Source organism: Callospermophilus lateralis, chromosome 6 (genome assembly GCF_048772815.1).
Source record: "Callospermophilus lateralis isolate mCalLat2 chromosome 6, mCalLat2.hap1, whole genome shotgun sequence".
NCBI classification, from domain to species: Eukaryota; Metazoa; Chordata; class Mammalia; order Rodentia; family Sciuridae; genus Callospermophilus; species Callospermophilus lateralis.
The window spans coordinates 80,899,091-80,914,287 of NC_135310.1; the positions used below are offsets into that span (position 1 = coordinate 80,899,091).

The 15,197-nt window shown below is 35.6% G+C and overlaps 1 protein-coding gene across 1 annotated transcript in view; it reads right to left on the reverse strand.

Annotated features, from left to right (window-relative positions):
- Window positions 1–15,197, reverse strand: part of Bckdhb (branched chain keto acid dehydrogenase E1 subunit beta) — a 189,557-nt gene that overhangs the window by 119,864 nt on the left and 54,496 nt on the right. Inside the window, exons 7-8 of the mRNA XM_076859981.1 lie at window positions 2,764–2,861; window positions 293–403 (exon numbers count right to left, since the gene is read on the reverse strand). Coding sequence (XP_076716096.1) covers window positions 293–403; window positions 2,764–2,861 — 209 coding nt within the window. The remainder of the gene's footprint in view (window positions 1–292; window positions 404–2,763; window positions 2,862–15,197) is intronic.

A 15,197-nucleotide genomic window follows, 5' to 3' on the forward strand; every position in this document is an offset into this window, starting at 1 on the left:
ATAGCTCACATGACTCACCCCAAGCTGACTACATGAAAGGTTCAGTTTTGTAATATTTTAAACAGAAAACTGTCGGAGGGAAAAAGAAAAAAAAAAAAGGACTCTAATTTGGTTCCTTGGGCATTAAGCTGATGACACAGCATTCATTCCTTTCACACTACAAATTTAGAAATTTTAAATCAGGTGAAAATGCTCATGCAGCTCACCACCACAAAACAATTCTTTGCAAATATCCAATAAGTATGACACAATGTCTTGAAGAAATGATGTTCTATCGACATTATATTTATACCTTGCAAACTGTATCCACATCCCAAGGTATTATAGTCTTCAGGTCAATGACCTCACATGACACCCCAAGTTTTTCTTGTGCCATAGAAGCCACCTCCCGGATCACATGAACCTAGAAGAAGGAGAAAAGTATGCAGAGAATGACTAAATTCAAAGATTCAAACCTAAAAATCAGAGAGCTACTGTTTACAGTCAGAGAAACTGTTCTGCACAGAGAATTCATAAATTTGTCTTAGACATATTGACTTCCATATTTCACCAAAATAATCAAATATACATGTCTAGAAAACAGCTGTAAAGGCCTTCTTAGTGAAAAGGAAAGAAGCCAATGTCAGAGATATTGATTCCAAAGGTAGCACACAGAAGGTAAGTAAAGCACAGAAATAGAACTTGTAGGAAAAGCATGTAAAGAGAGAAGTAAAAAGCAAAAATCATGGAACCCTGTAGGTCGCCAACATTTAAGGGAAATAGCAGAACAAGGGTTCACTAAAAACAAAACAAAAACAAAATCTTAAAGAGATGGGGAAAGGGGTAATAGGAGTCACTGTACACCAGAAGCTAAGAACAAACAGGCTTCATAGAGAAATTAGCTAATGTCCATACCTAAGAATGGGAAAAGGGCTGGTTTAAAATGTAGATTAGAAAATTACAAAAAACAGTTTTAGTTCATTAGTGGTAACATAACTCCTAAGTACAAGGACATATGGGAAGTTAAAGAATTAACTTAAATGTAAGTAGAAAACAGTAGTTCAGTTTAGCAATAAAAGTGAGCAGAAAGATATGATGGCATTTAAGGGGGAAATCATTGTTCAAAGAGTCAAGAGATGTGCCCTTTTAATAAAAGCAACATGGAAAGGAGGCACTGAGCATGCAGGAGAGAGGGATTAGCTAACAGGTCCAATCCCGGAGATGGTGCATGGCACAGAATGGAACAAATCTGAAACAGATTTGTAGTGCTAGCTAAATAAATAAATAAATAAACCAGACCCTTCCTCTTCAAAGACTAAAGGAAGAAGGGAAGAGTAGCACAGAAGTGGTGGGTGTAAGGGAGAGTAAGCTATGGGAGGCAGCACCAAACACACCCCATTAAAAGAGAAGCAAGGTCACCATTGGGGAATGGGAATTAAAAAGTCATCTGAAGGAGGACAAAAAAAGGTTCAGCACAACCACCATGAGCACCATCAATGAGTGTGACTCCCCAGGCAGCAGTTACCTCACTGCAAATAAACCACAAGGACTGCAGCTCAAAGCCAAAATCAGGTGGAGAGAGGAGCTTCTGACACTGCAAATGACTTTTGTTATTGTCTTTATATGATGCTGTCTTAAATTTTCTAAAATAGCTTTTCCTTAACACAGAAAATCTGATGATTTCTTTAAAAGAAGAGAGAGGAATGTAAGAGATAGGAGTCCACAACCAAACATAAAATGCCCTGAGCTTGGAGGTGACAAGGTGCAGTGGTACACACTTGTAGTCCCAGCTACTTGGGAGGCTGAGGCAGGAGAAATACTTGAGCCCAGGAGCTCAAGATTGTCCTGGGCAATGTAGCAAGCACCCATCTCAAAAAAAAAAAAAAAAAAAAAGGTAGAGGTAGAGAAATGTGGCCATAAATACTAGGTAAAGCTAAGGTGGATCAATGGAGAAGTCCCAGGAAAAGGAAAAGGCATAGGATTCTGTGGCTGGACCACTGGGTGGATCCACATGGCCAGCTAATTAATGAGGGATGGCAGGAAAGGGATGAAAAAGATAAGTGCAGCAATAAGTGGTGGGGATATGCAAAATGTGCATCAAAGGATTTTTAATGAAAACGTTTTTACAAACATTCAACATATTTTAATTACTTCGCCACATATTTATATATTTTAATATAACAGAATAAGTACCTCACCCCAATCAGAAATCAGTAACACAAACTTTCAGATATAAGTAAGTTCTGAGTACTGAAGGTACAGCATGATGACTATAGCTAATACGATACTGTTTCTTTGAAATTGAATGAGAGTAAATTCTAAGTGTCTCAACACACACACACACACACACACACACACACAAAACTAGCATGTGGTAATGATTGTGTTAATTTGATTGTCACATGATTTCACAATGTAGTCATATACCAAATCATCATTCTGTACATCTTGAATATATGTAATTTTTATCTTTCAATTATACCTTAATAAAATTGATAGGGAGCAGCATCAGTGGTACCAAACAGACTTGAGATATAAAGAAAACATAATTTTCAAGGCTGGGCTGTAGCTCAGTAATAGAGCACTTGCCTAGCATGTGTGAGGCACTGGGTTCAATTCTCAGCACTGCATATAAATAAATGAATAAAATAAAGGCTCATTAACAACTAAAGACAGATTGAAAAAAAGAAAATATAATTTTCAATTCTTCATATATCAGGATTAAAAATGAGGGCTTCCCAAGCACAACATGGGCTTTAACAGTTGGAAATCAAGGTTACTGACCTGAGTGCCCCAGGCAACAAGAGTAACATCACTCCCCTCCTGTATGACTTCAGCCTGCGACAGTGGGATGTTGTATGGTTCTATAGGAACCTGCTCCACTAAATACATTGGGGGGAGAAACAAAAGGTTAATTATTATTTTCTCATGTGACATTGGTGCATGAAAAAGTATATGAACCTCACTATGACAAAACTTTATTTTTTATCCAAATTCCATACATTATTTAAAATAGAAATAGCATTTATTATATGATTCCATGACATTACTATACAGATTAATAAGAACAATTTAAATGTATACAATGCAAATGTATACAATATATCAGCTATGCTGGAACAGAAAAAAAGATTTTAGTTATGAACTAAGGAAATCTTAATAAGGCATGGGCATTAACCAATAATAACATGTCAACTTTGGTTTATTAATTGCAGCAATTTCAGCATAAAATGTAAATAATAGAGGAAATTGGGTATGCAAGTGGATGAGTACTCTATCTATCTTCATATTTTTTCTATAAACCTGAAACTGTTCTTTTTAAAAGGTTTTTTTTAATTGTTACTATATTTGCTAAAACTTTATTGAGCCAAATTAAGTTTTCACACCAATTTTCCATCAAGCAGCAAATATATGGGGGGAGGTAAAAAAATTATGGAAAACACACATAGTAGAACCAAATTTTTAAGTGTATTTTATTTTTACATCTTGCCTGTATAAACACTTAATTAATTATACTAATTGACAACACTCAAATTTCAAAGTTGAATATTATAGTCCTCAAAAATCAGCTCCACCAACCCCAAAAACAGAAGCCACCACTGGTATGCCAGAGGTTTTAAAAATTTCATGATTTTTCTGCCCAACCAGGTACATATAATAGAGAACTGATTGAATCAGGGGAAATTGCAGAGTGAAGCTTTTTATTTTTTCAAATATTTATTTATTTATTTTTGCATTACAGTTCTTAATACACCATTTTATCATAATTTATCATACCGCTGATTATATATAAGGTATGTTGACACCAAATTCACATCTTCATACATGTATTTTGTATAAAGTGAAATAAAGTAGGAAGTTGAAGAAAGTGCCTAGCTTGAAGAATCCTCTTAAGTTCTGAGAATAGTATAATAGTTTGAGGAAAAACTGTTTTTGTTTTTTTTCCCCACAGTCCTTTTATTATATCATTACATACAAAGAGCACAGAAAAGTAAGATGAAAGTAAAAGCCTCCCTGGCCTCCCGCATCAGGCCTTTCAACTCCTCTGCCCAGAAGTAACCAATGTGAACAATTTCCTGGTGTCTCCAGTACACAGCCCCCATTCTTCCTAGCAATGAACTTCTGAATCCTTCCCCTGCATTTGGTAAATCCCCCTCCTTATGAGGCAGGACCCTTTGTCCACTACAGAAGTGAGTTCCACATATTCACTTTCCCAGTTTCCCTTGCAGCTAGGTCCAAAACTTTGGTTCTGCCAATCAAATTAACCTACAGCAGACTGTGAATTGGAAGGTGATTACACAAAAAAGCAGCAACAGTCCAGAATCCACTCTACAGTAGACACAGTGGAGGCAAATTCGTCATCCAGGCAGTGGTATCAGTGATTCAGAAGACAGCAAAGTACTCGCTGACACTTACTGGGGCATCTTTGCAGAACCAGTTATTCTGTATTGCTTCTAAATATGTGGCCTCTATGGCTGACCTGAGGCACATCAGAGATTTGTGAGCTATTCAGTATGCTTCAATAAATCATCCCTATTTGAACTGAGCACAGTTTATTTCACTTGCTTGAAAACTAAGTGCTCTGATTTGTTATATTTTCAGGTATTTATAACATACAAGTACAAATACACATAGGCCTATTCTATTCTTTTCACATATAGAATCACATTGCTCAGAACCTTTTTTACAATCGACATTTTTTTTTTTACTTAGCAATATATCTTGGCAATGTTTTCATGTCAAAATACAGTTTTACAACCAAAACTACTAAATTTAATGATATTACAGTGACATACTTTGGAATTTTATTCCTTTTTTCTTACATTTCCAATCCAATAATCCAATGACATATCAATAATCAGTACCAGAGAGAACTGAGTAGACTTATACTGAGTTCAATACTTCAACTATCTAATCCAAGGACAAGCAATCTACTTGTTTGCTTTGTTACTGTTTACAAATCATTTTTTTTTTTTGTAAACAACCCTGCATTGAATCACAGCCATGCCACATATTACCTATGGCTGTTCTCAACCTACAACAGAAAGCTAAGTAGTTAAGAGAATCAAAATGACCTATAAACCTGAAATATTCACTATCTGTTTCTTTATAGACAATGACAGCTAATTCTGGTTATAAACAATGTTTCCAGATATTAATTCCAACCCATTCCCTGATAGCCTAATCCCAGTACTGGATCTATAAATGGATGAAAGGATGGATGGATAAATGGCTGGACAAATGAACAGTCAAGGAGAAATATTCAACTCGAGTAGCATATTCTACTTAGCAATTAACCAATGTGAGGATCAAGAACAACACTGATGACATGTGGCCAGAGGTAGCAAGTAGGCATTTTTCCATCATCAAGTCCGGCTGGCAGCAAGATCTGCATGCCAGTAGACAAGGCTTGAAGCCAGCACACATTCCAGCTTGCTTATGAATCAGTGCACCACTCAAGAGTCTTGTCTTTTCTGCCTTGTAAATCAGTTCCCAACTGGTGATTAGCAAATCTTTGGAACACAGAACTCCCAGGGATAGCATAGCAAAACAAATGGGTTAGTTAGCATCTTGGACCATCTCCTTTAAAAAGCTGCCAGGGAGTGACTGTTGTCTTAAATAAATTACCCGGAATAATAAGTCCTCACTATTTTAACAATTAATTAAGGAATAACATAGCAAACAAAGCTTTACTCTCTACTTGAAATATGTCATGCAGAGAATTAGAATCAGGGATAGGCTTATATTAAGAAAAACCAAAAAACAACTATTTAAATTTGCATCGGTTTAATCCTGACAGCAGGAAAATAAGAACACAATTTTAATATGTTCATTTATTTAAACTTGGCAAACAAATCACCTGGAGAGCAAGCTGAAATTCAGAGGTACTTTGTAGTTACATTAATTTAAACACTATTTATTCCAAGAGAAGGTTATTATTTCATATTAACATTCCTGCAGGTCTACCCCACTGCTCTGTGCTTTCAGAAAGAGAGCAGGCAACTAGCATCAGAGTAGTTCTTCAGGAGCTAAAGAGCACTGTGTATGGTCATGCTACAGATTCTTATGTTCACAGAAGTGGAACTAACTGAGCCCACTCCATTTACCACAAGCTGATCACATTCAAATCTCAGCACTAATGAACAGTCCACAGAGAAATCCTTCAGCACCAAATACATAATGATGTATGTACTTAGAAAAATAAAAAAAATATATAAAAGAATCAGACAGTATAGAGTTTTTTAAAGTGCATTATAAAATTTCCACATATATGCTTCCTTGTACATGCAATGAATTTATGTGCATACTACACATTCACTTAGATATTCATGGCATGAATTAGCTCATGTTTATCACTTTATATCTCATCCTTCTCCTTTTTCTTCCAATTTTCTTCTAATAATCCACTTTGAACATAGTTTTGAAAGAGACAGGGTGTGTAATGACATATACACTATGTACAAGATAACATTTATTCATTTAATCATGACTGTGTACCCAGTATATGTAGGCATCATGTGAGATGCTGGACTGAAATTTTAAAAGGTAGTTCACACTACAGAGAGGCACAGATTCAACCAGGAGTTATAAAGATGGAAAGAGATTATAAGCCAAAAATGAAAACCTGATATTGGCAACAAGAACAAACTGCTCTAATACAGAGAGAGGCAGCAACCCAGTTATAAAGACCAAGGTTTCACCAAGGAGGGTACAACTGATGGAGATCCTAGAGACAGACACCTCACCAGAGAAAACAGAGGTCATTCCATATAGAAAGAAAGAACATACACAAAGAAATGGAGGTGTAAAACCAAGTGTGTGCTTGCACATGTATCTAAAAAAATACAGATTTATATGATGTTGCAGATGAACACTGAAACCCATAAATGACCTTCCTACATTCCTATATGCACTTTCCAGTTCCTTCTGCCTAACTATATTAAAAACTTGAATAGAAAGCTTCTGCAAGTAAATAACCACTTACTCCTATTGATGCAAGTTCCCCTGTGAAGCACACTATGACCATTACGGAGATAACAGGGTCATTTCTCCTTTCTGGCACTAATCTCCAGTAATGCCAGTTTCCCTATAAATGTGAAAATCAGGTAGGGCTTTATTCATGTTGCATTATACATGTTACAGTGACAAAAGAAAATGTTCTCTGTTTTTCTCTGTTTAAGAGGAAGCAAAGTATAGTTCTAAAATGTTAGTGCATGCTGCCTGATTACCATAGCATATTCAGAGTCTCCATGCCTCAGAAATCCTACTCTCATTTGTCAGAATTTACAGTCTAATGGGGAAGAATGAGACAGGGGGAAGATCCATCCAACCAGAAGCCCAGTTCTGGCCTCGATTCTTTATCTAATTAATCTGGTGGTACTCACAACATATTCTTTTTTTTTTTTTTTTTTTTTTGCCTCATCTATAATCCTAGAAACATCATAGGAACAGAATGAGGGCATATTAAGACTATCACCCTGGACACCTTTTGTGTTCTTAGGAAGAAAATTGCATTACAATTTAAAATCATTCAATGACATAGTCATTAAGGCTATAAAAAAAAGTTTCATCCTAGGAAGAGTCATTCTTATTCCTTCTACCATTTACTAAATAAAACTGATATAGAGGCACAGTAGACTGATATTTCCTTGTGAAACAAATTCTGTTTTAGAAATGTTAGTTCAAATAAAGAAAATAAGGCTACTAATAAGCTATGCAACGTAAAAAGAGTTCAGAAACACTGGGGGTCATATTTGTGATAACCTTATTTTCTCAGATAAATTTAATAACAGCATCCTGACTAGCTACAGAGAAGATATGAAGCAATAAATTCAGTATCTATACATGCCAGGTAGCATGAGACTCCTGACCACTAAATTAAAAAAAAAAAAAAATAGCCAATCAAGCTGTTTAAATGTTAAATAAAACAGCAAGTCAGGACCAGCAAATGTTTTGCATGTAAGCAAGAAACTCCTCACACTGAGATACTTCTACATAAAAGGTGTGAAATTAAGATTGTAAATGTCTTTATAACTGTTTTTGCTTCAGAAGGTTGTTTTGTTTTTTTTGTTTGTTTGTTTGTTTTTGTCTGGGTTTTGTTTTGTTTTGGTTTGGTTTTTTTTTTTTTTTTTTTTTTTGGTACTTGGGATTAAACTTAGAGATGCTCTACTACTGAGATATATTCCCAGCCCTTTTTATTTTTTTTTTATTTTGAGGCAGGCACTCACTAAGTTGCTTAGAGCTTCAATAAATCGATAAGGATAGCAATATTACAAAGCCACTCCACATTAACACATGGAGTTTGGAAGAGGGGCAAATCATCCAATAAAAAGAATTATATTCAGATAGAAAAAGAGTATTTTAATTTTCACTGTCAATTATAAAATACAACATTATTTTATGCATTGATAAGAAAAAAGCTGCCAGTTAAACTTACACATTTTAGAATTTCAACTTTAGTCTTATAGAAAGAGAAATCTGTAATAGACAGGACTTTTTACTATCATCCTGATACATAAAAACAAAATACAAGCAAAATACATTAGTTTAAGTTGTTTTTAAATTTTTTACATTCAAAATATAATTGTTCTCATTTACTTTCCAATTATAATCATCAGTGTCCATGTCTCTTCACCATTTTCTGTGTAACCAAGCTCATCAATGATGCAGCCTTTTTAAATGGATTCATAAAAGAATTTAAAAATTTAAAAACTCTCAAGCTAGCCCACTAATTAGGTACAGCCTACTTTTTAGTTTCGCTTCAAAGGGTTGTTAAACTATTATGATTATCCGTATTCTCTGCCCTTCCTACTCACCACAGCTATTCAGAACCTCATTGTCAAAAAAGTTCTCTGATGTTGCTGGAATTTTCTTCTCATTTGTGGATATGTATCCTGTAGGTACTGGTACTCATTTTGATATATGTGCTTGAGCAGTTAATAGCAATTCTCAACCCCTGGATAAGATGATTGCAAGACACCATTGAATTTAAGATTCATTCCAATTTCAGAGACATTAAAATGTGAGGAGGAAATGGGCAATTTACAGTCAATGAAATATGTATTGCTATACGTATTCCATTGACTTCACAAGATTGAAGTATTATTACAGATATTTTTCACATCATGCTTTTGGTACCTGAAGTCCCTCAGTTTCCAGAATACAAAATTACTCCTGAGGAGCAGAAGTTCCCACTAGTCTCCAAGCACCAGGTGCTGTGTACTGACTTTCTAAATGCAGACAGCAGTCAGAAAAAGTTAGCAGATCAAATCAACAAAAGACAATCATCTTAAAATATGAAAAAACATATAAGGATCTATGATTTCTTTACTAGATTGCAAAATTCCTCAGTGCATGATTGAACAGTGATAACTGACTTTATCAGTAGACATTCAATCAGGAAAACAAAAATCTTTCCAGAAGAATTTGATTGAATTCAGAGAATCAGTGGCAAAGGCATTGAAAGGGATAGAGTAGCAAATGATGAAATAGCATGACCCAGAGATCAGCAAGCAGGTAACAGGTCTGGAACTACCATCTGCTGTGACTGAGCAGGACAGTCCCCACTGAAGGCCTCTCGCGAATGCTACAGCCATCATCCCTGCAGAACAACAGTCCTCGCAGCAGAGCAGGTTCCTCAACCGCCACTATCTGAGGTGCCTTGAAAACCTCAATGGCTTCCTTCCCACCTTCTAAACTAGTGCAAGTGCCACCCCCACTGAGGGGCTCTAACTGAACTCAACTGGCAAGTGGGTGGTGACAATGCTGCCAACTAGTTCCAACCCCAGCCTTGCAGTGGGGATTGCAGAGGAGCAAATATGAGGATGAGAGCCAACTGAGAAATATCCAACGGATCTACATCATAAATAGCATTTGAGAAAAAATCACTTTGGTGAGAAGTAAAGAAATCTCAATACATTAATAATGATTGAAAAGCAAATATTCATTGAGGCTTGTCTACATATCAGGCACTGCTTTAAGCACCTTAAAGGTATCACCTTATATCATCTTCACACCTCAGTGTGATTGACATGAGATTTATCTCAACGCTGCAGATGAGAAAGTAAGTATAGACATTATTAAGTAGGTCTGTTAAAGTTACAGGGCAGTACGTGGTAATTCCATAATCCAAATTCATAACTACCATGTTATATTGGACTGAAATCTTCCCAAAATGGGTTTCAGTAGAAATATTAAAATATGACCACATATCAAGCTTGATCCTCACCATAAACCTTGAAAATTAATAGCAGCAATTGCATATTTTAAGAAAGGGGATATTATACTTGCCATATTTTTTTTGAAAAATAGAAAATAAAAATCTTAGGATTAAATAAATAGTTGCCATTTTCCTTAAAACCAATCAAGTATTAAATTTAGAATTCTCTTAGTGGTCCCCAGCAATTCATTTCCATTTTCACAAGTTAATTTTTCATACACTAAGTGGGCTTTATATTTCATTCCAACTTAGAAATATGAGAAATATTTCCAAGGCCAAACTGTAAAGGAAGTAAGGCAAGTATTACTTACACCTCCACATACATTATCACCCAGCACCTGCTTCTGTGTGTTGCATTCTGTACAGCATGCCTCCATTTAGAAACCAGTATTTTTCATTTACATAAAGTCCTTCATATCAAATTATGAATTAAAAGTACAACACTATGAAGGGCTCTGGGTTAACTCATATGGCCAGAAATTATCATGGATAAACATGTAATGGGTTTACTTATTTTTAAATGAAGTCATACATGAACACAGTACTTTTTCAAATTTTTATATACCAGTAATGACCAATTTTAACATGTAACGGGGGCAGGGGGATTCTACTCCCAATAGCAACAAATACATAAAACATCTAAGACTAACCCTAACCATAAATGTGCCAATCTAATGAAAATATCTACAGAATTTATTAGTGGACATAAAAACAAGTTTAAGTGGAAACAACCATATTCTTGGAAAATAAAAAATCATTACAGTAAAAATACTAAAAGAAAGAATAATCTCATGTTCTGCTAAAGAAGGAGAAGGAAGGAAGGCAGGCAGGCAAAAATGTTAACTGCTATTAATGATGACAACCAGTAGGAAAGCATTGATATAATGGTGGCATTCCCCAGAAGTTAAACTTTTGAGATCCAGTGGTTTCAAAATAGACTTCTTTTTTTTAAAATATCAGAAATCTATTAGTTTCTCAAAATATTACATTGATCTTGACATATCATATATCATATATTTGATTCAAATGGGGTATGAATTCTTATTATTCCCACATATACAGATTGCAGGATCACATTGGTTATACAGTCACGTTTATACATACTGCCATACTAGTGTCTGTTGTATTTTGCTGCCCTTCCTATCCCCTTCCTATCCCCCCTCCCCTCCCTTCCTCTTCCCTCCCCTCCCCTCACCTCTCTCTACCCCATCTACCATAACACATTTCTCTCTCTCTCGTTTTTTTTCCCCTTCCTCTCACATCCTCTTATATGTATTTTTGTATAACAATGAGGGTCTCCTTCCATCTTCCGTGCAATTCCCCTTCTCTCTCCCATTCCCTCCCACCTCCCATCCCTGTTTGATGGTAATCTTCTTCTCATGCTCTTCCTCCCTGCTCTGTTTTGGGTCACCCCACCTATATCAAAGAAGACATTCGGCATTTGTTTTTTAGGGATTGGCTGACTTCACTTAGCATAATCTGCTCTAATGCCATCCATTTCCCTGCAAATGCCATGATTTTGTTATTTTTTAGTGCTGAGTAATATTCCATTGTATACATATGCCACATTTTCCTATCCATTCATCTATTGAAGGGCATCTAGGTTGGTTTCACAGTCTAGCTATTGTGAATTGTGTTGCTATGAACATTGATGTAGCTATATCCCTATAGTATGTTCCTTTTAGGTCTTTTGGGAATAGTCCAAGAAGGGGAATAGCTGGGTCGAATGGTGGTTCCAGTCCCAGTTTTCCAAGGAATCTCCATACTGATTTCCCAACAGCAGTCCCAACAGCAATGTACAAGTGTACCCTTTTTCCCACATCCTCACCAGCACTTGTTATTGTTTGACTGCATAATGGGGTGAGATGGTACCTTAGAGTTGTTTTAATTTGCATTTCTCTGATTGCTAGGGATGGTGAGCATTTTTTCATGTATTTGTTGATTGATTGTATATCTTTCTCTGAGAAGTGTCTGTTCAGATCCTTGGCCCATTTGTTGATTGGGTTATTTGTTTTCTTATTGTTCAATTTTTTGAGTTCTTTGTATACTCTTGAGATCAGGGCTCTATCTGAAGTGTGAGGGGTAAAAATTTATTCCCAGGATGTAGGCTCCCTATTTACCTCTCTTATTGTTTCTCTTGCTGAGAAAAAAAAACTTTTTAGTTTGAGTACGTCCCATTTCTTGATTCTTGATTTTAACTCTTGTGCTATAGGTGTCCTATTAAGGAATTTGGAGCCCGACCCCATGAGGTGGAGATCAGAGCCAACTTTTTCTTCTGTTAGATGCAGAGTTTCTGGTTTGATTCCTAGCTCCCTAATCCATTTTGAGTTAACTTTTGTGCATGATGAGAGACAGGGATTCAATTTCTTTTTTTTTGCATATGGCTTTCCAGTTCTCCCAGCACCATTTGTTGAAGATGCTATCCTTTCTCCATTGTAAACAAATGTGTAAACTCATTATTTATCATGACCTACAGAAGAGTTCAAGTATAACTTAGAAATTAAACATTTCTGCTCTGCAAAAGGCCCTGTCAAGAAAATGGAAAATCAAGCCACAAACTGAAAGAATAAATTCACAAAAGATTTAGCTGATAAAGGACTGCTATTCAAAATACTCAATGAACTTTAAAAATCAACAATAAGGAAACAAAACAATAAAAAAAGTCAAAGACCTTAATAGACACTGTAACAAAGAAGATACAAAGATGGCAAAAATTAAGCTATGAAAATACCTTTTGCATCATCTTATTCAGGAAATGCAAATTAATTATTCTGTTTTCTAAAAAGAAATTAAAATAATCATTTTTTTAAAATATTAAGTAGTATAACGTATTATTTGAAAATATGATGACTAATTATCAGAAGAAATTGCTGAGTTGAAAGTTGTTGCTTGTAGGGGAAGAAGCATAGATCTGGTGAAGGATTAGGTAAGAAACTGCTATTTTATATTATATTATTTTCACATTAACTTCTATGTAGCTATCATTTCAGTTGAAAAGCTACTTCAAAAATCTAACCAATAAATTAAATTTTCTCTCATTAGTGTATTCAACATATTCCTGCCAGGGATTATACCTAGTATTCAGTGTATCAGCATGCACAAAAATAGTCTGCTTATACATAAAATACAAAATACTAACTCCTCTCTTCTATGTACACTATTTGGCAAAACATACTTTTAAAGTCTTCTACCATTCAAAACCTTTTTATAACAATGTTTTTCTCTTCAAAATTATGAATCCATATATAATTAGTGTAACTGCTTTTAAAAAATCATCAATGGCATTACGGCCCTATTTTTGAAAGATTTTTGGACCATCCAAAAATCCAAGAAGTCAGCCTATCTCACAAAGAACCACAGATAAAAGTCCCATTTGCTACCATCTCACTGAGGTCCTGAATCATTCAATTAAACAAAACCCACAGTTGAAAGACTCCAGAGCATCTTTCCTCCAGACACCTCTATTTGATAATGTCACCTGACTCATTCTTTTCAATCTTAACCATTTTATACATTTTTGACATTGTCTAGATTGCTCTTTCTTACCTATCATTTCTAAACATCCCTGTGATTTCTAAAAAGATTAACTGCATTCAAATGTCTTAACTACAATAAATAATCAGGAAATCCAAAGATATGAACAGATTACTCTTTCTACTACATTTATACTACATAAAGCTTTTATATTTATTGTATATTTAAAATAAGTAAAAATAAAATTCAAGAAAGTTTTTCATAGAGAATATATTACTTGGGCTGGGGATGAGTAGAGTATTTGCCTACCATGTGTAAGGCGCTGGGTTCAATCCCCAGTACCACACACACACACACACACACACACACACACACACACAAAATGAGGTATTACCTACCTGTTTTTATTTTATTTTTATCCATAATAATTCATATAGTTGATAGCTGAACTTAAAAAATATTTTCTAAATATTGCAGACTGGACACACAGAGGAAAGACCATAGCAAAGATGTTTAAATAAAGCACAGCATATGGGCAGCAGGCATAAGGGTGCTGGAAAAGTTGAAAAGAGCTGATTGGGGTAATGCTGTCCATTCACCAGATGGTTCCACCTATTCTCCCCCAAACACATGAAAACTCACTTCCCAGCTGGTTTACCTCTGGAGACAGGGGACTAGGCCCTTTAATGCTTTATGGTGCAGAGAGAAGCTGAGTCCACCCTGCCCTCATGGTGCTACATCAGACTGTGACATGTAGTTTTTATAACCATCAAAGAAGTTAATTAATCCTATGTCAACAAAGAATGTGTATATATTTGAACCTCACAGTGTATGCAGTATACACTACGTAGGGATATACTGCCTCAACGTATGACTATGGATAATATTTATTTCCATTTGATTAAAAGGATTAGGAGTCCAATGCCAACCTCAGCAAAAGCAAGGTGCTAAGAAACTCTGTGAGACCCTATCTCTAAATAAAATACAAAATAGGGCTGGGGGATGTGGCTCAGTGGTTGAGTGCCCATGAGTTCAATCCCTGGTACCCAAAAAATATATATACATAGATAGATAGATAGATAGATAGATAGATAGATAGATAGATAGATAATTTCAATTCTGCAGGAAATTTTTTGACCAGCATATTTTGGGGTATGAAATTGGGCCACTAAAGGGAGTTATATTTTATATATGCCTTTCATTTAAATAATGATTCATTGGGATGCCCATCTGGGCACAGTGGCACATGCCTATAATCCCAGAAATTTGAAAGGCTGAGGCAGGAGGATCACCAAGTTTGAGGTCAGTCTCAGCAAATTAGCAAGGCCCTAAGCTAAAATTTAATGAGGAGGGAGGGAGGGAGGGAGAGAGGGAGGGAGGAACTGAGGAGGCAGCTCAGTAGGAAAGCATCCCTGGGTTTAATCTCCAATACCCAAATAAACAAATAAAACCTAACTCTATACCTTACTGCCTCTGTAAAATGGAATTAAGATATGTAAGCTCACCAGCCATCAGTTTCCTGGTC